This window comes from Aulonocara stuartgranti (genome assembly GCF_965226115.1).
Source record: "Aulonocara stuartgranti genome assembly, chromosome: 15".
Classification (NCBI taxonomy): Eukaryota; Metazoa; Chordata; class Actinopteri; order Cichliformes; family Cichlidae; genus Aulonocara; species Aulonocara stuartgranti.
In genome coordinates, this window is record NC_138951.1 from 4,146,148 (window position 1) to 4,172,739 (window position 26,592).

A 26,592-nucleotide genomic window follows, 5' to 3' on the forward strand; every position below is an offset into this window, starting at 1 on the left:
AATTTGCTTGCCAGTGTTTTGCTGGCAAACCTTGGGTTACTCTGACACACAACACACACCCAAACAATAATGAGCCTCACATCACAAAGTAGGGAAACGCCTCCCTGCCACGCTTGTCAAAGACTGCTTAGCAATGAACAAGCCAGAGAGGATAAGGTGTTGACCCGGCCTCCAGACTCTACAGATCCCAGCACAACTGAGCATCTGCAAGATGTGCCCGAACAAGCCAAATCCACAGAGACTCCCAACCTGAAACATAAAGAACCCCACAGATCCAGTGTGAACTTCCTGCTGTCAGACACTTTGACCCTCTTGTGCCCAGACAGGTCAGATCTGGTGGTACAGGCAGGCGGCTAATTGGTGTATATTACAGAAACCGTGGGACTTTTATTTTATAGAGGTCTGTCTTAAAAAAGAGATTTAATCCCCTAACGACAGGATAATAATAACAAAAAATAAAATTAGCTGGTGGTTTAACTTGGATTTAGACCACGCAAGGTTAAACTATTAATTTGCAAAGTAAGAAGGTATTTCTGTGACTTAATATAATTAAAAGGGGCACTATTATGCTCTAAAATACTCTTACTGTACAAGTGAAGCCTAAGAAATCTAGAGTCGAGTCTTATTTCGTGCGACAGTTTCAATAGCTGCCCTCGATGATGGTTGGCAAAAAGATTTGTGGGAGTTCTGCGCCATTTATCAGGGAAAATCTGCCGCATGAGAAATCTGATATGGTTCAAGACATTCAAGATTCAGTCTGCAGTATTTCTATTTTCTTTTGTGCGTTTCTCTTTTGTTGTGTGTGCCTATTGAGAATGATGATTTACTTGTACAATAAAGTTTTATGAAACAAGCAGGTATAATAATCCTGCAATCTTGTAAGGGAAAAAAAATTAGAAAGTGCTAGCAACACTGCTGATCTCGGATGTTCTGCTTTTTTTATTCGTGTCTGTCTCATATTGTGTAGGCATCACGGCTCAAATCAGCAGCTGTCATTAAATGAATCGCAGACGGTTTATTCAACTGCACTTATTCATTTTTAACCTTGTCAAGGTAATCATTCTGCGAGGAAGACAGACACACCCACACGTTCATCTCTCTGCTTTTATTCTCCAGAGAGAAACCACACACATGCACAAACACACGAACCCACAACACTCTGCATAAAATGTTTCATTTCCGAGTTGGCTTACAAAATTCACAGTAACAAGACAATCACCCTCATTTTCAATAATCTTCATTGTGGGTTCACAAAGCCCGAGATAATAATTCGGCTGATTTTCAATTGAATTGTTCTGGACTTTGTGATTCAATGTGATGCAGACTTGACGGTCCTTCGAAAGACATTTGGGAAATATCGCAAAGGCTTTTTTTATGGCTGGAAGCAAGTATACATTACTCAGACTTGTATACAGAGCTCTTTGAACCCTTTAAAAAATTTAGGCCGTATTCTCTGATCACTCTCCTGATGATTTCCTACCTAAAATATGAAAATTCTGCCCAAATAAACTAAGAATACAGGTCCTGGATTGTGTCAAACATGCACTGCTCTTTCAAGCAGAGATATTAATGTCAGTTTCTAATTGAATCTTAGCCCCAAACTTAATTATCACACACTATAGTTTCAAGATGCTTTTGTGCACCAACAGAAGACGAGCCATTACGAAAAACAAATTGACTCAAGTCGCTGGCACTATCATAGCAAAGTCATTTACCGGCCAATGGCTAAAAGCTGTTGAATAAAAAACACCTGCCAAGAGCTGGAGGGGGCTTTCATTTGAACAACATCCATAAATTCATTTAGTGCAGTGAAATATTCGTGCAATTAACAGTAAAAAAAACAAAATACAAAGAAATCAATACATGGGTTTCATAGATGTGCAATAGCTCAGCAAAAACAAGCCTGCAATAAACTGTGGCCCTAAAATAACATGCTGCAAGTGTATCATTTATAGTATATACTGTGCTTGGCTCATGTTTGACAATATTTATTGCTCCAACAGATGCACAGCACTTCTCATAATGATTCATGATGAAATGGTTCCAATTTCAATCTGACCTTGAGAGCCTTCTCTCCATGCACCGTTCTGACATACTGCGCGTCATCAGGAAGACAGTAGATGTGGTGCGAGCGCGCAAACAGTCCCTTGAAATCAGCTTCCTAATTGAGATGACAGCTGTAGAATCGCCAACAACAACAAAAACAACCAAAACGTAGGAGGACGTCTGCGCGGCCGGATAAAGACAGCGTTTTTTTCCCCCCTCCTGCTTCCTTCAAAGATGGAAATATGACTCAAACTGGGCTGACATTTAGGCTCCAGCTCACAGTAACAGCACCAGGAATGGATCAAAATGAACGAGGGATGTCGTGATGGAAGCCGGGGAGCGGGCAGCGATGCAACAATCATACCTTACTTTTTCATTTATGTCAAATCACGGTACGCGCGCTCGCTCGCTCCCTGTGAAATGACAGGCCGTGACAAACGGTGCCTTCTGGCATGGCTGGAAGAGAACGGCGACGAACAAAACCGCCGACCCCACCGGCACTTAAGACGACGACGCAACGCTGACAGATCAGTGGCAAGCCACAGACAACACAACAAGTGTCCCGTGTATTCTCATACTGACGTTTGGGTGGTGAGTGAGGACCCACAGTGTCGCTTAAACACCTGTAAAGAAAGTTGTGGCAGAACTGAATTTCATAAAGTAATTACAGGTTACAGTGATTGATTAAATTTTACTTTGCTTTAAGTTTGCCTAAATAAAGCTTTATAGCTGATGTCAGTAGAAAGCAAGTTTAGGAACAGGATTTATGCTAAAGAGCTAAGATTAATGAATGGCAATATTAAGAGAGGCTTTTAGTCCCGAGTATGGAATTTAATACTGTACCAAGCGATGCTATTTCCATAGAAAATCCACTATTCTGTCATCGGTGCTATAAAGCACAGTCCTAATAAAAATTCACTTGAGAAATGGATATATAAATATAATGTTATATATTAGCAATTTGTAACAGAATACCAACCTGAAATTGACAACCAGTAGTGTAATCCACCAGATTAATCAAATTTAGTAATCATAATCTAATTGCTTTCAATTACTTTTTGGATTGCTTTGTCTCCAGACTCGGTAAAATATTATGTTGAACAGACAATTTATTCCATTCTAATTTGCAGACTAATTTGAATAGGGATATTATCCTCCTCTTCAAACATTATCAACTGTTATTTCCCAGAAGTATCTAATCTGATTAGGGTTGCAATAAAGTTTGCAGGGCTGTTATTAGAGCCGAATTACAAAGGAATACAAACTGTGTGGCCTTTGTTGTTTCACAGACGATGATCTGCGTGTTTGTGCATCTCGTGCACGGCGAGATTATGAAAATACAGAGGGACTTGAGGTTGTAGGTAAATGTGACGGCCAGCTGTTGATATTAGCAGGAATAAATGTAAGGGCTGGTCACGGTGCACATTGGAGCAATTGTTGTGAAATAGGACTGGGGGAAGAAAAAAATTGATGCTGAAGCTGTAAAGAGCTTTCTGCCTGGCGTAATCTTAAACCCATTCAACAAAACATGACCTTATTCGTAGCATAACCTCTCTGCACAATAGCTATAGTAATTCTAACATTTTTGCTGCATACCTGCATCTATTTCTTGGATGGGTGGAATGTTTCTTTCTTTTGTGGAAACACATTAGAATGTGTGCAATCTGTAATAACCATTCCCGCTATTATACACGGCCCAGATTTATTCTTTCCAATTACACGGCAGTTCCACTGTTGTTATCATTATGAATAGGAGTATGGTGGCTTAGTGTTTACCAGAGCCGCCTCACAGCCAAGAAGGTCCTTGGTTTGATTTTTTTTTTCTTTATTATTTCATCTGTGTGAGCCCAGACATGCAAAATGGTTTGTTTGTTAGCTCAGACACTGGTCCACTGGTGACCCTTCCAAAATATCGGCTCACCGAGCTCATGTTGAGATGAGCTCAAATATTTAACATAAGAGGCAGGCAAAGAGTATGAATATATGGATGGAATTTTAGGAGAACCTTTTCCTTAAGCACACAAAAAATGTGTGTTCTTACTAATATCTTCTCTAAATTTATGTGGCGAAAAGGAAATAAGAGCAGTGCTATTCAAGAGGCATCACAATTGATTCAGCGGCTTGGCAATAACCCCAGACAGCCATAATCAGAAGAAGCCATCTTCATGCAAAGCACTTAGATTTTAGCTATTTAGGCATTTTGCAATAATACTCTGCTTGAATTTCAAATATGGGACATTTACTTATACAATGAATATACTTTATTTCACCAGACAACTTCTTACTTGTACTTACTATATGTATGTATTACGATTTTCTGCATTAGTTATGAATGTTTTCTTTCAAAAGAGAACAAAAACAATGGCATTTATATAACTTTACCTCTGTATTTATTATACTCTTATCAGCAACATCAACTGTGAGGTATTTGATGTTACTTTTTACTTAAAAAAAAAAAGCGCACAGGTAAAAACTACTAAACACAAAAAATGAAAGGAAAATATTGAACACGTGTATACAGGGTTTGTGGTTATAGCCAAAGGCAACTTGGCGGTGTGATGATGCGTGGAGCACCTAATGAGAAACACTGAGCTCCCAGTAATTTGTTAGCCCGAGTTAAGGTCAAAACCGCAAATGCTGCATGATTGAGTCGCCCCCAAAGTCCCTATTAGAATTTGCATTTAAAATATATCTATTATTTATGTGTGTATTATTAAAATGGCCGGCTTTAGATCCCCTGAGTCTGGTGCACAGGGAAGGCCCACAGCAAGTAGGCCACAATGCTGGGGACTCGCAGTCGAATAATGGACTGATAGAAATGCAAGAATAAGGAGAGAGAGATAAAAAGTTGTCTGTAGTCGAGGAAAAGCTTCTGTCATAATGAGGACCTTGTTATATTAAAAAAAAAGGTGAGAGAGAAAAAAGTTTGTTATATGCGCTGGATGGTAAAAATAGAATACAGGAAGCAGGGCCTGCTAGCCAGCAGAAGTCTCCAGATTAAGTATAAATAATGTGTTAAATGTGCATGTAAGATGTTAAACATACTGAATAAGATCCATAGAAATGCTATGCTGCAGTGGTGTCCCTAAAAAATGCTTCTGCATTCTCAAAGAAACATTGCCAAGGCAGAGAGGTAATATTGCCAATTGCTGACTGAAGATAAGCTTATAGCCCTGTACATTTGGCAAATCAGCATCCTCCAATCTGACATAAAAAGGGCAATTATTTTATCGCCCCAAGCAGAAACTATCAGCAGTACAGTAGAGCCATTTGTTGTTATTGACCATGATGAATGCAGGGACCCAAGACTCATTCGTTAAAGAGATTAGCCCAGATCAACTGGACATCCTAATCAAAGCGCGAGCTAAAGTATGCGCCACATTTCTAATGGATCCAGCAGAGATTTTACTTGGATGCAGTCATTCACTTTTAACACAGTACAGGGACAAATAAAAACGAGGGTTGTTAGGGGCAGGAAATGTTTATCTGCCAGTTAAAAATACCTATCAGAGCACAGCTAGAGCAGATCAACCTGTACTTTACATTCCTGCACCAGAAAAACAAAGTTTGACTTAGCTATCACCAGCTACTTTTACTAATACTACTACTAATCGCATCACGCAAGTTTCTGTCAACTACAAATGTATTTGTTTAATATGTCGCACCAATGATTAGTATTATTTATAGCTTTGTTTTTGTATATTTTTCACATCTTTTTCAGCAAATAATTTTCATCAAACAACAATTTAAATATTAGACAAAAATGAACCAAGCAACTGTCAAAAACTGACAAAGTAGAATAGGCAACAAGATTTCAAGAAACAAGCTGAGGAACAAAATCATTGATATCTATCGCTCTGAAAAGGGGTTCAAAGTCATTTCTAAGCCGTTGGTTCTCTGGTGAACAATGATGAGAGCCATTATCCACAAAAACTAGGAACAGCGGTGAACCTGAGTGAGCCCAGGAGTGCCCGGCCTACTAAAATTACTCCAAGAGAAAATCGACAGCTCATCCAGGAGGTCAGAAAAGAACCCAGAACAACTTTTACCTTGAGAGAGTCCAAGGTGAAAACCACTGCTGACCAAAAAGATCACCAAGGGTTTCCTCACACTTTCCAAAAGCATTTTAATCCACAAGACTTTTGGGAAAATATTCAGTGGACTGATGAGACAAAAGTTCCACTTTTGGGGAATTTTGAGTCCTTTTACATTTGACATAAAATTAACAGCGGATTTCATACAAAGAACATCATACCAACAGTCAAAGATGGTGGTGGTACTGCAAATTTCTTGGGATGGTTGGGATGAAACTATGAATTCTGCCCTAAAGCTCAAGTGCACTTGGGTTGCGCAGCAAGACCATATCTTGAAAAACATCAGGAAGTCAAAGGCTTTGCATTGGCCTAGTCAAAGTCAAGACTTAAACCAGATTTAAATTTTTTACACCATTCCTGCTAGAAAACCCTCCAAAAATGTCTGAATTTAAACAATTCTGCTAAAAAGAGTGGGCCAAATTTCCTCTACGGCGCTGTGAAATACTCATTACCAGGAAAAAAAAAATCAGGAATGGCAAATACTTTTTTATAGTGTTGTATCTGTAACATAACTAAAATAGCATTTGCTAATGATATCTAAATACAAAGCTAAAGAAAAGGTCAATAACAACTTTACAGTATCAGACAAACTCAAACTTTAGACAATGCGGCGTGATGAAGAGTTCAGAATCAGAACATAATACCTCATTATGATGCATCAGCTGAAACAGATCTCTACTGAGCTTTAACACAGCATTTGCTGAGACGTAAACCAAAAATGTCAGCTTTGCGGTTGCTTTACAGAAAACTTTAGGGAACGTGGAGATGTGTCAGTCTGAATCAAAGTGCTGGGCTGCGCGACAGATGCTCCCATCCCCAGAGCCGCTCGGAGTCAATAGCAAAATTCCTTCTCCTGTTCCATGCACTTTGTGTTCTTCAATAGACACATTAAAGCTAAACAAAACGCCTAAGATCCTTTCCAGATATCAGCTCAGTGAGTGAGAAGAGCACGGCCAATTGGCTAGTGATTTTTCTTTTCCAAAGTATTTTCAGGACCTCTCTTAAGCCTTACGTTTATTGTCTCCTTTGTGCACCCAGCTGAAAACGGCAATAAGTCAAGCAAGGAATTTTCAAAGCAAAGCCTGTCAGTGTCTATTTACAGCCATAGAAAGTACAAACACTTTTAGTCTAGCCTTTTCAAATAGGAATGAAAAAAGTAAATGTTTCTACCAGGAGTCAAGTTTCAGCCTCGGGCTGCATCTGAGGGCAATTGTCCATAACTACTTCTTTTGAAGCCGTATGCATTTACACAAATATAGCCTTGGCAGCAAAACACGAAGACAAAAATCCCTCATTGTCTTCTGCAGCATGTAACTGACGCTAAGAGCACATCAGGCCTTAATACCACAGGTGAGATGGATCTGAAGTGCCAGATATGCCAAAGAGAGGTTGTATTGTTTACCTGTGCATCTTAAACACTACTCCGTCTGCCTCCTCACTGATATCTGATATTCCACGACATGACTGATGCTTTAAAAGCCTGCATTCACTATCACCTTTCGCATGGAGTTAACCTTAAGGTGGCAGTACTTTGAATGTCAACCCCTCCACATGTGGACCTTTTTAAATGCCACCTCTCTTTATTCCGCAATTGTGGAACAGGACAGACAAAGAGAAAGGAGTGGCCATTGAGGAAGGAGAACGATGCTGGCAGATGAGGTTTTATTGCCACCAGACAAAATCCAAATGACATACAATCAGCGAGGATCAGCGGGGGGTTCATTTAACACTTGAAAGGAAATTTGGGTACTAAGTGCGGGTATGAAGGGCTAGAGTGCTGATCCACTCATTCGATGATGTGCTCAATTACATAGATGAATGAATGGCAGCCTTGAACTGAAGAGAGGGGCTTTAGCGTCTCCAGACATCTGACTGCTGCTTTGTAAAAACTATTATCTAAAATGTGCCGTAAACAACCGAATGCGGACAATGTCAATTACAACTCATTTTTCTATAAATTCCTTTTTAAATACTGAACTTGTTTAAGTGGGAGATGAAAGTGCTAGTTTAAAACTTGCATAAGCACAGAGACAGAGCACAATTAGGTCCCACCCACACGGGGAGAAAAAACACTTCATGTGATTCCACTCACTTTATAAAGCTGCCTCTGTCACAACCACATAATACAAAAAAAAGGAAAAAAAAAAACAGAAAACAAAAGACGTCTGCGGTACAAACAAGTCACAGAAGCGAGTCTTGTTCTTTTTACGAGTTATCGAAAAGCTGTTCTCTAAAGAAGAGCCCGTAGTAGAAGTGATGCAGGCAATAAGATAGGAGGCATCAGACAAAGAAGCAAGCATTTTTTTGTCCCGCTGATGAGGTTAAACTAAAGCAATTTCACAGTATTCATTTTGTGTTATAGTGAAATGTGGATAATTCAGACAGCTATGCGTAATGTCAGCAATGTAGGGGAGTCTTTATACCTCCTATTAATTCCACTGTACAGAAATTGGCTGCGATTCAGCTGAGGGCACAGTGGGGGGTGCTCATGAGATAACACTCGGTGAACAATTCTCTGTTACATAAAAGGTTAAAATGACTATTTACACATGCTTCTAGACACAAAAAATGCCCTAGTTCTCACGAAAACAGTACAGATGATGTGCCACAACCGAAAGGAAACACTGCTATCTGACGTCTCACCACTTTTTCTTGCACAACCCATTAAATGCTAGCATTCTGCTAATGCTTCTTTAGGGATTCACAACATGACGTACTCCACCAAAGACACCCATTCCCTAATAACTGTTAAAACACAAGTGAGAAGTGTTGCTAAATCAAAACAAAAAGTTGTACGAGTGTATGAGAGGTAAAGATGATGCCCACTCACATCCTGGGCCATCTGATCTCAGGAATTCGCATGATAAGGTGGGGCCAGGTTTCACAGTGAACTCACCCGAAACTCTGGCTGATTGGGACCCACACCCAGTTTCACACCTTGGCTCAGGCGATTAGAGGATCATCAGGGGGTCCTTTTGTCCCTCTGTGGGGGGTCACTCCCACTAGGTTTATATCTGGGACTCTCCACCATTTGACCTTAGAACTGAAGAAGCTTCTCGGATGAGAGGTGAAACGTCTTCAAGCAACTTAAAGAAGTCCAGACGCTTTTCTTTGCAAGCTCCTTTGACTAAAGATGATGCTGTCATTAGTGGGGAGTGCTAAAAAAATTCTCTGCTGCTGCTGATTTCATGAGGACACATCTAAATAATGAATGCTTTGAAGTGGTTGGAGCGTTTTAGTACAACTAAAGTCATAACTACACTATATTGCCAAAATTATTTGCTCATCTGCCTTCACATGGATATGAAATTGAGTAATATCCCATCATTAATCCATGTTGCTCATATATCTGCCCACCCTTTGCAGTGATAAAGGCTTCAACTCTTCTAGGAAAGCTTTCCACAAGACTGTGTTTCTGGGACTTTTTGACCATTCCTCCAGAAGTACATTTGTGAGGTCAAACGATGAAGATGGATGCGAAGGCCTGGCTTGCAGTCTCCACTCCAATTCATCCAAAAGGTGTTTTGTCAGGTTGAGGTCAGGACTCTGTGCAGGCCAGTCAAGTTCTTCCGCACCATCCCTGCGTATCCATGTGTTTATGGACCTTGCTTTGTGCACTGCTGATTAGTCATGTCGGAACAGGAAGGGGCCATCCCCAAACTGTTTCCGCAAAGTAAGGGGCAAGCCCAAGTCCAAAAAAACCCCACGCCATAATCGCCATGACGTTTTGCATTGGGTGTGGTGATGTAAGACTTGATTGCAGCTGCTTGGACATGGAAACTGATTCCATGAAGCTCTCTACGCCAGCGGTCCCCAACACCTGGACCACGGACCGGTACCGCTCCATGAGTCGCTTGGTACCGGGCCGCGAGAGCTGAGGTTCAGGTGTGAAATTTATGGTTTTCAGGGTTTTTTATCATTAACTCTGTTTCCCTGGGTCTTTTCCCATGTGTTGTGAATAAATCTTCTTTTTTCTGGTACCAGTACTGGTTTTATTTTGTTGTATTTTTCCGCGACACCTAATCTGAAGGCCACATGAAGTCTGGAGATCTGTAGGGATCGACTCTGCAGAAAGTTGCTGACCTCTGACACTATACACCTCAACAACTGCTGAAGCTGCTCGGTTATTTTATGTGTCCCACCACATCATGGCTGAGTTGCTGCTGTTCATAATCACTTCCACTTAGTTATAAAACCACTAACAGTTGGCTGTTGAATATTTAGCAGCAGGGAAATTTCACGACTGGACTTGTTGCACAGGTGGCATCCTATCATGGTACCATGCTGGAATTCACTGAGCTCCTGAGAGCGACCCATTCTTTCACAGATGTGTGTACAGTCTCCATGCCTAGGTGCTCGATTTTATACACCTGTGGCCATGGAAGCAACTGGAACACCCGAATTCAATGATTTGGCTGGGAAAATGAATACTTTTAGCAAAATAGAGTATCTAATTGAAAAAATAATGAAAACTTTTGGGTTGAAGTTTCAAACAGTGGTATTTATTCTCAGCAATCTTACGGCCATCCCCTATGGAACTGGGTCCAGAAGGTGATAAAGAAATTAGCAGTAACTGGAGGTTCTTTTAAATTTTTTTTTTTAAGTTGCAAATACCTAACAATGGCCGCCTACTAATATGCAGTCACTGACCACTTTGTTAAGTACACCTGTTGGCCATTTTGTTAGGGAAAACTTGTACAAATGATTAATATCTAATCAGCCAATCACACTGCAGGAACCTGATGCATTTAGGCATGTAGAAAGACGACCTGCTGAGGTTCAAACCAAGTTCACTGCACTCAAATGGCTTTCGCAGCCACCAGATCTCAATCCAACAGAGCTTCTTTGGGATGGTGAGATGGAAGATTCTCATCAAGGATGTACAGCTGTGTTACGCTATCATGTCATGGACCAAAATCTCTGAAGGTGTCCAGTACCTGCTGGATCTGTTACATGAAGAATTAAGGCAGTTCTGAAGGCAAAAGGGGCCCACCCAGTACTAGCAACATCTACCAACTTTACCTTTGTAACAACAACTTAGACATAGTTCTCTTTCAGAATATACAAACAACAACAACAAAAATCCTCTGACTTACTAAACTGATATTTTTAGCCAGCTCAATTATTTTGGGGGAGCTTTTCAGCCCTCAGGTGGATATTGCGTGGCTGCGGCTTTATCCTACACTCGGAGCAGTTTTCAGAATATGATATACTTTGAATCAAGTTATTGCAGCCAGCACAAAAAAAATAAGCAACCTTGTTTCTGAGTTTCGAGGAGGATAAGAGCTAAGAGTGAGCGCTGTGGATTGAGCCATACTTTGCAGCAAAATAAGTGTTTAAAACACAACTGGAGAAAAATGGAGGGATGTCGAAGACAGGCTATGCTGCAAGAGTGGTTTTGAGAAGTAGCTGCACTTGCTTTTATACCATTTTTTGCCTTGGGGGTAAAAAAAAAAAAAAAAATGCTCCCGCCAGTGACATGAATTCAAGCTGATAAAGAGTGCAAACCTTTTACCTTTCAGGCCAAAGAAGTCCGAGTGTGTGATAATCGCAAGATACATTTGTGTGAAGAATAACTTTTCCCTTTGACTCAGACCTCTCAAGCTGTGGTGAGGAAGAGGAGCGGTGACACGCACCGTCGGCAGCGATGACAAATGATAATGGCAAATCTAAGACGACAGCCACTTCAAATTGCCCAGGGATCAACGGTGACCTCCTGACACTTAAGCGAATCGGGCAAATCTGACAGCCTTGAACACGCCGGGCAGCGCGACGTGCCTGACCACAGCCTTGTGTGTTTCTGCTTGTTGTTCAGCGCTGTTTTCCTTTATGTTGTCATGAGATTTACTGAGAGCATTTACAGTCTTGAAGAGATGAGGACCGGGAGTCAAGCGTCGTCTGTGATCCCTCGGTGTCCTGTAACAGCTGTCTCTGGCATCAGAGCATGCGGTTGCCGCTATCCCATATTACATCTCTGCCACTCAAAACCAACGGATCAGCAATCCAATTTCACACAAGCGCGCTCAGAGGGTGGCATTGCTGACGCAGGAGTGGGGATCTATGCCTCAACAAAGACAAGAAGTTGTTTGAAGTCGCAAAAGGGGTGGTGGACAGGAGGGGGAAGCGCAGAGATGGGCAGACGAATTAGATCGAAAAAGTAATAGAGGTGTGATGGAGCAAGATGAAAAAGAAGAGAAAAAAAAAGCCTGGGATTTCTAGGCCTTTGTTGCTGTCATCAAATCATGCAACTGCAGAGGGTAGCATAAGCTACTAATTTCCCCAACAAATACGAGCACAGGAGACAAACTAATGCCAACGAGAGCCTCCGAGACAAATCCGCTCTTCGTAAACACACCTTTATTTGTCTAGTGACGCTCACCGTGCCAGTTTCTCCTCAGCCAAAGACCGGAGGGACAATGATCTCCATGTACTGGTGGGAGAGCAGATGTACAGTATTGGATGACAACACACTCCTCAAACCCTTTCAATATAACACCCTCATATTGCATAGTCATTGTGACATAAATAGAGAAGGGACTTGCGTCTCGTCTTTCACACAGCAGAGAAAGATTCAAATCTGATATCCAATGACTGCTTATTAGATTGAGCCATCAGGCCGCCAGTTTGGAGCCAGACTCATAAGACAGCCGGTGTGTTGAGAAGGCTGCTTTTCCATTTCCACCCACACATATATGCGCACACACACACACACACACACACACACACACACACACACACACACACACACAACAGAAAAAAAAGGAGAAGAGCAGGCCCCTACTGGACAATCTTCTCTTCTAATGCCAGAGCCGTGCATGCAGAATGTTTTTGTAAAGCCCACCGTAACCAGTTACAGACACACCGCAGAGCCAGCCCCCCTACCCACAAAGGTCTCCTATTTTGGGGTATCCGTGGATTTCTTTGAACAATAGCTCATCTCGGTCTGTTTTATTTTTCTTTTCCCAAAGGTGTCCAAATCCAACACGTGCACCGAAAGCAGAAAAAGACAGAGAGAGGGAAGACTTGGCCGGGCTGCAGAATCGTTACAGGGGAAGAGGTGGATGGATAATTGCAGCGCTACATTGTCGAGACAAAAGGTCAGCTGGGATCCTACCTCTGTGGGTCTGTGGACAGGATAGACAGACACGGGAGCACTCATGAAAAAAGATGTGGGTTAGATGAAGCCCGCGGGACACTCCTGTCACCGCGAGAGTGACGAGACAGACTAAGATAACGCTTTCCTTCACCTGTCCTTTGACCTGTTGCTTCGTTATCCTCCCACATCTGCCCGCTGTTTCGTTTTTATGTGGATTTTTCCTTCTTTTCTTTTACCAACCTTTCCTCCCTAAATCAAGACAGCTATCAATATTTTTTTGGACAGCGAAAGATGACGTTGTCCTAACTTTGCGATGAGGGCGAGAGATTTCTGATAAATCTGTCATCGGATTCATGACTCCCATTCACAACCCGTCCGATTTAAAATGTGAATACCGGACAAAAAAGAAAAGAAAGAAAGAAAAATACGGTTTTGACAGTTCCTTTTTTACAATGCCTTTTTCCCTCTGACAGTTTGACAGTATGCAGTCCTCATGACTGAGGAGTTCACCTGTCTCTCTGTCTTGTCTCTGACTCTCTCTCTGTGTCTGTCCGTCCATCTGTCTGGCTGGCTGGCTGGCTCTGTATCTCTGTCCTTGATTAGCAATCATGGCAGCGTAGCGTGGTCTGATTCAAAGCGGGAAGCTTTAATTCTTCCCACATGGCGCAGAGACGTCCAGACCCCAGCGCCGTTGCTCCAGGTAAACACACGATCGCTGCATCTCATTAATACTCAAAAGTTTCCCTGTATCATGTGAAGGAAAATCACTGCCTAATCCTCCCACTGCTCCCTTGAGGCCCGCCGTTTCTTAGTACCTCTGTCGTAGATGGGTGACAGCACATTTGTTTGTCCACAAACACCCCGATGATGTTTGCGATTACACACAAACACAAAAAAAAAGAATTAATGCCTGAGTAATGGAAAGTAAAAGACTGAAGTAGGAAGTCTTAGTTCATTAACTGTCAGACCAATTAAGATCAGGTGTACGCATCGGCAAGCTTTGAATGTTTTCCTCGCTTGTATGTGCCAGGAATTCGAGCTCTCATTTTCCAGTGATGAGAAGGAGAAAAAAAAATCCAATCAGAAGAAGCAAAAAGAAAGTGGCGTTTTTAATAGCGCGCTCGAGGGCGGATTTTCTGCATACGCACCCGCCGAAGGGCTGTCTTTATCCAAACTGACACCACCACCAGATGGACAAGGCGGAAAAAGAGCTGACAGGTTCGGCTCAGCTCTTTGTTAGACAAGCTGACTTTTAGCGCTAAAATATCCTCCGACACATGCACCACTTAACCGCTTACAAAGAAGAGAAGAAGAAGGAGGGGTGGAAAAGAAAGAGTGAAACAGACCTCTGGCTCCGCATATTTAAAATTGAATAAGTGTTCAAACGCTGAAAGTCACATAAAGGGACTCTTGACTCACCTGTGAAAACGCCTTCAGGTTTTACATGATGCCATATAGATAATAAATGAAAGCTGCCGTGCTGAAATAAAGGGTTTCTCATCAATCAGTCAGCTCTACTTCAGAGGAATTGTCTTTTAGAAGCTTGATTTTGGTGACATTTTTGCAGTGAATGAAAATGGCACGCAGCAAGTCTGCGATGGGATGGCAACACGTACAGTAGAAGCTAATAAATCACATCCAGGCAGCGGCGGCATGAAGATTGTTTACCTTGCTGCAGCTCAAAGAGAAAGATAAAGGTGCCTTAGAAAGATCGCACTATTTAGTATTTAGGGAGAGTTTGGAGTATATATTTTGACTCTTAATGCAAGTCAAAATGTCAGGGATGATAAAAAAAGGACCACGTGATATTTTTTTTTCTTTTTACTATTCTTAACCAGCTCTTGTAAACCATCTCGCTGAATTATCTGCACCGTCAGTTTATGTCCATCAGCATAAAGGCACGCTGGATGACATCCCTTCAAGCTGTGAAGCGATCGTTTTTTTCTCGCTGCGATGATCAGTGTTCTCAGCTTCCCTCGTAAAAAGCGAGCAGCGCTTTCGGCGCGACCCCATGGTGAGTCTGCCTCGCTTTGTAACATGTAAACTTTCATCTTATCTCGATGATGGAGTTGCATCGCAGTGTTTGACAGAACAATTGTGGTTTCCTCCACTAGCTCGAGCTAATTCAAAAGCAACCCTCACCTGGCGCCTCACCCCGCCTCCCTCCCTCTCCTCCCGTCTCCGTTCCGGCGCTCTCATCCCGCTTCCCCAGTGTGTGCCTACTTAAACTTTAATCATCTCATATTCAATACATTTCACAGCGACTCGTCACAAAGTTATCCCATTTTTCAAAGGACCCCCCACCCCACCCTCACCTCCCTCTTTGGCCTCAACCTCGGTAGAGATTCAATAATTTTTCGCTCTTCCAGTCTATTCATTACAAGGCTCCCTGACACCGCCGTGACATTCACATGGAGTGTTTCTTTACGCAGATATTAAGGCTCTGCGAGATAATAAGAATAAAAGCTAAGCTAAGCCGCTGCTAATGCACTACAAAGGTGATGCCCCGGTCGTGTCATACTGGTAGTTTTTTTTAACGCCTCAACGCTGACCAGAACATCTATCACTATATTAGCTGGGGGGATGCAGAAATAGAAAAGACTCTCTGAAGAAACGTGCTTTTTGCAAGCGTTCTTTCTTTTCTTCTTCTTTTTGATTGTGTCAGAGTGAGGCCATGACACCCGCGGTTCAGTGTTGTGTTGGTCACAGTATGGGGTCTGCTTCAATCCACTGGCTACCTGACCTGGCTGAAATCAATGACCAGTGAGATACAATGTGTAATTTTGTTTTAAGAGAAGCTCTATTGATTGTTGCTGTCAGCGCTTCGAGGGTTTTTCGTTTTGCTTTTGTTTTTTTGGGGTTTTTTCCCCCCCTTTGAGATGCTTATCTTGGATCAAATCATTGCTGAAGCAACACTTTTAATGCAAATATCAAGTTCAAGATCAAACTGTTGGCTGATACCAAACTATACGTCTTCTATTTACTGCAAATCGCTGCTACCCAGATTTTTTTACACTTTTTTTTGAGACGCTACAAAATACAAAGCATAACCTCCACAGATTGTCTTTAAATAATTAATATTGGACTTTAGCTAGAGACTCTCTGCGTTTTGCACCTTCCTACAACAGCTATCTGACCAGAATAACACAAGATTACTTACCTACTGAGTGCAACAACATTAAACTAATGAGATGGCTACAGGCTAAACAAATAGCAATCACGGTTCGAGACTGCTCGAAAGATCAGAAACCAAAATCTCATCAAGAAACATTTTCAACAGAGAAACGAATGAGATGTAAACAGAGCGAAATCAAAATGCCAGTGATGCCGTCCATCAACATAAACCTTCAAGCAAATGATAATGATGTATTTTTGGCGGTCCCTTGATCGATATAAAGGCTGTACTGATGTGAGACTCTTGGATTTTTTTCTGATTTTGGACACATTTAAAATTTATAAAAGTGGACCCCAGACAGGCTGCAAAACAGCGGTCATCTTGTCCATCTTATCCAACATCATCGGTGCTCTGCCAGTGAATCGTTCAGTTTATCACCATGCTCTTGCTGTACTAGTTGTGTCTGCTGCATTTGGGTTATACGAGGGCTGGTGAAGAAATTCCAGCTACCACTACTGTTAAATATCAGGGAAGGACGGATTAAAAATTTCACAGTAAGGGATTAGTCCATGCAGCAAAATCCATATGTTTCAGCAGCCTATCTGTGGGAAGATAATTTCTGAGTAATGTGTTAGGAGATAAAAAATTCCAGCTTTAGTGCACATATAAAGTCTATAAAATCCTCGCTAACCTTAATAACAGGTTGTAACATGAATGTGCAAACGTTTAGCCGCAGCATTAAAGCATTAACACATATACAAATCCATCCATCTACACATTTTTAAAAGCACACCCCTTATGTGGATCACACAGAAGAAGTGTGAAACTCTTTTTAACTCATTATTGAAGCCAGCGATGCGTCTTCAGCTTTATAAACTGTGCAAAGTAATGTCACCTCTCTCTTTTTATGTCAATAGTGAGGACGTGCGACTATGCTGTTTGCATAAGCATTGCTTAATTGTCCCCAGGCAAAAGCAGCTGGACGATAGTATTTCCGTTAAGCGTGTGACTTAACGCAATGTAAAAGATGAGATTAATAAAACGGCACAGCATGTGCCTTTTAAGGATGTCCCTTATGCAAATGTTTAGCTCAGACAGCTTGTCCAGCTAATATGTTCTGGTTGGAACTTCAAGCGCTCCGCAACTTCGATGCAATTACGTTCAATTAAACAGAATAGTGAAGCAAGGAAGTCTCATCCAGAACTGAGCATCACACACTAAATGATTTAGGACATGTACACATACTCCTTTGATCCCCATGTAACCAAATATTAGATGTCCCTCTTTTAATATGCAGTTGGCTTTAAGAAAACATTGGTTGTACTGGTGGCACACATATACCCGTCCACAGATATGACAGAAAAGGTGCTGTTTTTTAAATGATGAGTAAATAACACAAAGTCGGAGCACAACCTCCACCAAGGCCATTGCACCTTTTTGCTAGTTTAAGGCAAGCGTTCAGGATTCACACCAAAATCTGACGAGTACTTCCTTTACCCGTGCTCCACCTCTCCACCAAGTTTTATGGAATTTGGCCTTGCTGTGTGAGCCTACAGTAATACTCCTGACAGGCACCAGGCCTCAGCTCTTGCCTCGACCTGCTCAGATGCTACGATGTCTGTTTAGTTATTACCTAGTAAATTGACTCTCATTGATATTCTAAGGAAAAAATGCTTTGGAAAAACGACTAGCATGCTGAGTGAAACTGAGCTTTTCCCTGACATTCACGATACTGTTCATCAGCCGGAGACACAATGGCTCTGTTTGATAATTACATCCAATTCAACATCTGTGACAGCAGCACAAAATGCACGTTAAATTAAGTAAAAAAAAATAATTAAAGGGATAACAGAGCATAGGTCTAGATTAGCAACGGTTCATCGTTCCATGTGGTTAGCTTTACATGGACAATGCAGCCAGATGGCCCTTTTCGAATGTCAGCATTTACCCTACACGCATATGTACACCTGCACATATACACGTGCACATGTACATCGGACCAGTGGAAATCAATATAGTCCACTAGCTTTTTAGTGTATATGTGGACAGAGCAGGGACACGGGTCCCGTGGAGAGCGAGCTACAGCCGTCCATCAGACTCTTTGTGACCGCCAACAGCTTTGATCAAAGATGACAGAGATCAAGTGAGGACAGTATGCAGCCAGGAAGAAGATAGAGAGACAGGCTCCCACAGTGTTGGCCAGTTCTTAAGGCTTCTGGTATCTTTTGTAGGCCACTATTAAAGCAGAACCCAGACTATGTATTTGCTTTTCTAAACTGTGCTGGTCTCTACTGCCTACATTACAAAGGACTGTCAGGAGCAAACCAAAGCAAAGTAAATCCCTAAATAAGATTGGCATCTTGGGAAATAACCACACAGTTGTTGCTGTGCGCGCACACGCTCGCACTCGTGCACGCACTCCCCCATACGCTGTATGTTTAAACAAGTGTGCACTCAGATGCAATGCAAAGTAGTTAATTGCTATGGCAGCCATTGAATGATGACAACGGCCACGGTGGGAGTTGGCGAGACTTTGTCTGAATGTATGTAATTATTCAGCTGCACAAAAGGAAGGGCCGATGCGGTGCCAAAGCAGATTCACTGCGTCTGTGGTCAGTGTATTCAGCGGGGAATCTAATGATGTGCACTTGTGGGCTAAATTACCAGAGCATTGCTTACCTCTGCTCTTACAGAGCAGATTCCACCAAGAGCAAGAGACCAAGAAGTCCAAGTTAAAGAAAATGATCTGACAGTGAGGAGGAATGTAGAGAGAAGATGAATGGTATCCATGGAAGCGGAGGCTGGGGAGAGGCTAAAATGTCTAACTCCTTTTTGGTAAAGGCCTCTCTCTTCACACGTTGCTGACAGCCAGCTTGCTAGCAAATCCCAAGACGAAGGGGTGGAAAACACAAACTACAGCTCTTGACTATACCACTCAAGACACTTTCAAGCTGCAGTTATTTTCTAAACACAAATACAACGTATAATCAAATCAGGAATGAATGCACCTAAGTCACTTGAGGCCTTAAAAAAATAGCTTTATAATACAGTTTGGATTAAATATCATGGTCACAATGGAGCGAGAAGAGATTGCTTTTAATCTTTGACGGCAGTTCACCATCTTTTGCTTCTGATCTACCTCAACAGCCTTGTTACACTTGAACTCCTTTGTCTTCAACACTGGTTCTAATGAATTTCATTTCAGCTAAATATTTCTCCACAATTTTTAATTAACTATTAGCTGGATATTTTTAACTTACTTCCCTTAAGATCCACTTATTTTATTATGCTTATTGGCCAATTTACTTAATATATTTAGTAGGGGTGCAATGATACACAAAATTCACGGTTCGGTTCGACACTTTGGTGTCACGGTTCAATATTTTTTCGATACAAAAAAATGTTCATGCTTTTTTAATTTGTCATTTATTAAAATTATAAATATATATTTTAACTCAAAAGTAGTTTTTAAATTTAATGTTGCTGAAACAACAGAGTAAGAAAAAAATTAATCTATCTGATCGAGAAATCACTCATTTGGAAAACAGAGTTTATTACAGAGAAATGTCTCTTTCCAAAATAAAAGCTATACTATACGCTTCTTCTGGGCTATATTCTCAGCAGCATATTAAACATATCAGGTCCCCATAAGGAGAATCCTGTGCTGACGGCTGTCTAAATGACTCAGGTAAAGTTTGTAGCATGCGTGCTTGTTGTTTTTGTCTGCTTCCACTTGTCTTTGCACTAGGATGGTGTCGGCGTAAACGTGCAGTCATATTCATTGTGTTCCCACTAGTGCTGTCAGCGTTAATCTGAAATGAGGTTATTGCCACAACACGGCAAATCTCCGTTAACGAGCTACCACGGATCGCCTGTGCGTGGGGCTGGACGGCGTCAACACGTTAACGAGCAAACTGGCAGTAGTTCCCACCCATGTAATTGAGCATTGTGTGGCACATCTGACATACTGTTTTACTTTTGTCCATGACGCGCTTACCTTCAGGGTCATACTTCACATGAAGACCAAAATAGTTCCAAAGGCCAGATCTGAATGAGGGTGGGGGAGGTTCAATTTGCCATGTTGCAACGAGCTTAGCTTCTGTCTTGCTAGCTTGTGCTGCGCTCAGTGGATCTGCGCTCGACAGTGCAGCCTAGGCGGAGTAGTCGAACGCAGATCCACTAAGTTCTCAACACAGACATCATCGTCAGAAGAAAAGTTGATAAAAAAAAAAAAAAAAAAAAAAGATAAAATAAATTAAAAATTTTGTATTGTTCGATACATATGCGTACCGGACTGAAAGCACTGTATCGAACGGTTCAATATCGATACGAGTATCGTTGCACCCCTAATATTTAGCTAACACTCTGGCATGCTAGGCTACTTTTTTGATACACGCTAACCGCTCCATACTGTTTGCAAACAGTTTAACTGCTAGCCTCACTTTTACATCACCTGTCTACACCATTTCAACTGTTTATTAATTGGTTAGTTAGACCAGCGGTCCCCAACCTTTTTTGCGCCACGGACCGGTTTATGCCCGACAATATTTTCATGGACCGGCCTTTAAGGTGTCGCGGATAAATACAACAAAATAAAACTAGTACCAGTACCGAAAAAAAGAAAATTTATTCATAACACACGTGAAAAGACCCAGGAAAACCAAGTTAACGATAAAAACGATAACAAAATAACGCTGAAAACCGATTAAAAACCCTGAAAACCATACATTTCACTGAGCCTCAACTCTCGCGGCCCGGTACCAAACGACTCACGGGCCGGTACCGGTCCGAGGCCCGGGGGTTGGGGACCGCTGAGTTAGACAACAATTTCATCTGTTAACCCATACTGTTATCTAGCAATATAATTGCTAGTCATACTTTTTCAAAATAATTTACAGTGTTATATTCATAACTTTGCTTTATAGCCACATTAGCTGTTTAGCTAGCTGGCTAACAATTTCTATTGTTAACTGCTGTTAAATTGCTATCCACAATATGCATTAACTGCTAGATAGGTAACAGCTAACAATTTCAGCTTTTAACACATATTGTTAACTAGGAAATTTACTAAGATGTGATCTTAGTAAATTTAGTAACAAATATTACTTTGTTACTATTTTTTAGTAAAAAATAGTAACCTCTGATCAGAGAGGCTTCTTCAGTACTAAAACATGAGATTTGAAAATTCTTCAAAAAAACTCTTAACACAACTTTATGTTCATATTTTTACCTGACTACCATAACAGGTGTGTATCTATTATATTTGGCTAACAATATTAATTGTTAATCCATGATGGTACCTTGCAATTCAACTGCAAGCCAAAAAAATTACCTTTTACTAATTTTGCTGACTACTGTGTGAACTATCAGTTATAATTTTTGCAAAGAAAATTAATTTATACAATGTATTAAAGTAACTAACAAAATATATCTATGCATTCTTTTTAGATGCTGCTTTGTACTGCTCGTACATTAATTTTAATTATCCGTTAATGCTTCTATGCAAACCTGTTCGGGTCCACTTAATTTATTATTTGTAACAACTAAGCTAAATCTTTCCCACTGGTTAATGCAGAAATATCGCCTGGGACACTGGGGAATCAATGACCTACAAGATCAATATATACTGATATGGTATATAATAATATGGCTCCCTTTGTTTGCTTGTTTCTAGCACACTACAAATCATCACCTGAAAGCAGAACCCATCTGAGTCAGCTGTCAGAGATCATTTAAATAATGTAAGAAAAAAATGACAAAGGAGGCAAAAGCAGGACAAGCCAGCAATTTGGCAGAGAGAGAAAATGAAGATGGAAGGAAAATGGTTTGGCAAGAGTGGAGTGAGGGATAAAGGTAAAGAGCAAAAGAGGCTGCAGAGAGAAACAACAGAGGGGGTTTGAGGAGCTGAGACAGTTGAACCATGAAGACAGGCGTGCCAGTGCAGAAATGTTTGGGAAAAAAAGTGGGAGGGAAGAACTGGAAGACACACAGAGCGAGAGAAGAAAGCAGAAGAGTCTCAAAAGCATGGAAAAAGTTAGATATTACATCCAGTTGGGGAGTCATCACAGATTGAAAAGTTGACACAGTGAGAGGAAAGAAAGCCTGACAGAGCAGTAAAAGAGATCGAGAGCTGTCCAAGAGGAGTCAGAGGGAAGCAGGTGTCCCAGCATCCATTTGGGTGAGCCTCTTACCTTGGCTGATGCCGGAGCCACCGATCCTGCTGCCGAGATGCCTCGCTTGACCACTAAGTCGCTGCTCGATGTTGTCACGGCAACTGTAACTGGAGTTGGAAGAAGGGAGGGGATGACTGGGAGGGGAAGGAGCCCCGGACGGTTGTTGCCGTTGACAACGGCAGAGGCACAGCTATGATTGGCTCCTCCATTGTGGAGGCCAGAAGGACGGATGTCTCTCCGCTCCCAGGGTGCCCGGTAGTCCCTCTCAAAGCGATGGTGGTGGCGTGACATCACTTCCTCTTCCTCTCAGAGGGAACAACAGGGGCAGGCCTGTGTGAAACGGGAAGAGGGTAAAGGTCATTTCAACCACGACGTGCGAGCGATACAGACACGAATAGAATAAAAGTTTCTGGGAAAAAACAAAGAACAGAGTGAAACAGTCAGTCAGTAAATTAAGGAGAAAACATGTTGACATGAAGGTGTAAATGCTCACAGCATCTGCTCCCAGCGCACCTGACTGACGCGAATACACTGCGGTTCATTTGTTGCCTCTAATTCCTATTCTCCCAGTCATTAACGAGGGCTGCGACAAGAGCGAGAGAAATGAGCGCCGCTGAGCAGCTCTATAAAAAACACCATCAGTGCCAAACCATAAGGAGCCAAATGTGTTATGCGAGGCGTCTAGGCACGGCGACGACAGGTTCAAACAAAATGGCTGAGCCAGACGCAAGCAGGTACACGCTCAGTTCAAGTTGTCCTGAGGGCAGCGTGAGCAGTAACACGACCTTGCGGTCAAAACTCATTCATCTAAATAGATAAATACCCGCGTCACCCCCACACCCCAATTACAGCTCATCTCATACATCTAATGGCTGGTTAATTCAATCAGATTGCCCTTGAAGTGCATTGGAAGGTTCTCCCTTTTTCAAGCACAGCAGGCTGCGATTAGGGATGGGTGCCGGTATCCGGTGACATAAACGGTAGTAACCAGACCGAAAAGCAGCGCACATTTCGGTGCTTTTTTGTTTCCTGAGATGTCATACCCTTTGGATTCCAGCCAATCATTTTACCTTTGCGAGCATAGTAAGCGGGCCCACGTACGTTCTTTTAGAGCAGAGCTACAGATTAAAAAAACGCCCAAAGCGAAGCGGTCTAAAGTCTGGCTGTACTCCACAGCAAAAGATGCAAACTCAGCAGCCTGCAACAAGTGCTTTAAGCTGATACTGTGCAAAGGAGGTAACTCCTCGAATCTGATGAAACACCTGGCGACGCATAGCGTTTCTTTAAAAGCCGAGAAATGCACCGTATTTGATAGCTTGCTGCGAGACCTCACACCGTGCACATCTACTGTGCGTGGGTTGCCTGTTATCAGACCCGGAGTTAGCAGCATCCCCCAAAAACCCAAAGAGGAGAGTCCTGGCCCCTAGCCCTGCCAATGTAGCAGAAATGATGACGGATGATGCAGCAGCAGCAGCCGTTCTTCTCTGCGTGAGTCGCTTAATGTTGTTCGTGTGTAATTTACGTTGAGTAGGCTAACCACGTTATTAAATTAATGCATGTAAGGTGAACTAGCAAACACCGTCGTAGCTACATGCGGCTGTCTTCTTGTTTGATGCCAGATACTCCCTTCACCCTGGCCAAAAAGGCTAAAATGACCAAAGGAAAAGTGGAAAACAGCTAAACATGAGAGGTTTTTGGACAAAGTTTGTGTTTTTTCCATTGTTTAAGCACTGCTTCCAGCCAAGAGTGATGCCATATATGCCCTATAGCTGCAGAAAAGGCTAACATTGTTATCTTTTTACAAAAAAACAGCTAAACATAAGAGGTTTTTGGACAAAGTTTGTGTTCTACATTCTTTAAGCACCAGTTCGAGCACCGTTTAAGCACCAGCACAGTTTCAAAAGTACCGGTTTGGTACTGGTCTCAGATAAAAACCTAAACAATACCCATCCCTAGCTGCGATAGGCTAAGAGGTGACAGCAAGCTGGAATTACATAAGAATGGAGCACGGCGCTATTGTGCAGCAGGAGCAGCGTATCACTCTTCTATTATGTCATAAATCAAAGTGGTACGGGATCTGAGCAGTGAAATCCATCACTGATGGGTTTCTAGTGCATTGTACTCAACCTCACCAAAGGCACGTTATGCTTCTCAAAGCCCTTGATAACAGATGAAATAAATATATAACAAGCTCACACCAGGTTCAGCGAGCCCCATGCAAAATCCCCTGGTCTGCAAGGAGAGAATGACAGCGGATGATAAGTCTGTATTCTGCACGCTGGGGTCTGTCATGCTGCTTCTTAGCCTCACAGAGGAGGGAACGCCTTGAAATGCCGGCTTCTCTGTGAGTATCTCTGTGTGTGCGCGCTAGTGTACAAAAGCAGCATATACTACAACTGAATGTGTTTAAGCCCAGCCGTGCAGTATAAGAGTCTACGAGGAAGCTGCAAATGAAAGGTTCTCTACAAAGCTTTGATGGAAGCGATACACCAAGCAGCCTGCGGTGGGAGCACCTGCCCTACTGTAACTTTAGCTGCTGTGACCATCCATTTATTTATCCACTACAATTCTCTTTCTTCCTTTGTGTTTTTATCGTCTGTATTTTCTTATGTTATATATACACCCACCTCTCTCAATCCTCAGTTCATTTCATTCCCCTCTCTAATACAAGGTCTACTCTGTGCAAACACAGCAAGCTGATCTGTGGCGACAGAGTCAGACGGAGCAACCGAACGCTTCGGGACAACTCTCTCACGCTCTCTTCTCACTCTCTCTGCAATAACCTTACTCCTTCTCCATAGTAACCCCTTTTAATAACCTCAAATTTTCCAATAGAATAAGCTCGAATTATCTCTAAAAATATGTACAGAGAGACTAACAAGATTCTAGGCCAGTGGAACAATGGCAGAGTTAGAGCCAGGTAATATTCTCTTATCTCCCGAGCTCCACACCTCAGCAAAGAAATAAGAGGGCAGTTAGAAAAATTCCTCCACATGAAAACAGTGGAAGAAAAAGCAGAAAAAAAGGGACATTATCTCCACAAAAGTCAGAATTGAGGGCAAGAGTGCATTTGCTTTCACAATTTCAGCGCGTTTCAGATGTGAAGTGAAGACATGCTATTGTGCATCCAGTGTGCTGTCTAGACGGTGATTCACTGGAAAACAGAGTGTGCTTTGTCTCCCGGTAAACCTCTTAGGACATCGGTGCACTTGAGAACAAATCAATCCATTTGATTAAAGAAAAGGCATTGAACAAGTTTGCATGTGCTCACACTAGCAAGCTCTGTGGAACAAACCTCACTAGGGTAGCACCACACAACACAGGATAGAGGAATGAAACAAGCAAAGTCGCCTCCTTTGCCGTCTTCTATTTCTCGCTAACGGCTAAAATTCAAAACATGAACAAAGTTATTCAAATACCTTCTGGAGCGCTGTGGGGATTATCCAGTGCCCATTTCAATAAAAAAAAATGTTGTTTTTCAAAATTAGTCCTGTTAAGAGAAATGCAAAAAATAGTTTGTCTGATGGAATATTTTGATCTGGCACTTCTGAGTTATTTGTAGCCAAGGCTGAGGAAACAAGACATGCACTTCAGGGTGAAGGGTTAAGGTTTTAAACACATAAAATAGCTCAAGTATTTCACAGCTTTCAAATCATATGAATGTCAAATCAAAAAATGGGTAAAAATGAGTAACGTGATGAGAATGTAAGGTTATCCACTGAATTCCGTATTTTAAATAAGGTGAAAACAAATTGATGACAAAGTCAAAATAACTTCTGTAAGAACATTTGTACTAATTCAAGTATCCATCCGTCCTCTGTTGCTTACTGGATCTGTTGTGGAGGCAGCAGTCTAACCACAGACGGCCAGAACTTGCCAACCCCGACCACCTCCTTCCTCTCTTCCAGAGACATTCCCAGGCCAGAGATGTAATCTTTCCAGTTTGTCCTGGATCTGCCCTGGGAACATGCCCACCATGCTAGTCAGATGCCCAAACCACCTAAATTGGCTCCTTTTGATATAGAGTAGCTCTACACAGAAAACCCTTATGAGGAAATAAAAACTCAA

At 41.9% G+C, this 26,592-nt stretch overlaps 1 protein-coding gene across 13 annotated transcripts in view; it reads right to left on the minus strand.

Moving 5' to 3' along the window:
• klhl29 (kelch like family member 29) overlaps nucleotides 1-26,592 on the minus strand; it is a 271,614-nt gene that overhangs the window by 142,099 nt on the left and 102,923 nt on the right. For all 13 annotated transcript variants that reach the window (XM_082506531.1, XM_082506540.1, XM_082506529.1 and 10 more), the window contains one exon: nucleotides 22,543-22,854. In XM_082506531.1, the coding sequence (XP_082362657.1) occupies nucleotides 22,543-22,815 (273 nt within the window). In that variant the 5' untranslated portion in view covers nucleotides 22,816-22,854. The remainder of the gene's footprint in view (nucleotides 1-22,542; nucleotides 22,855-26,592) is intronic.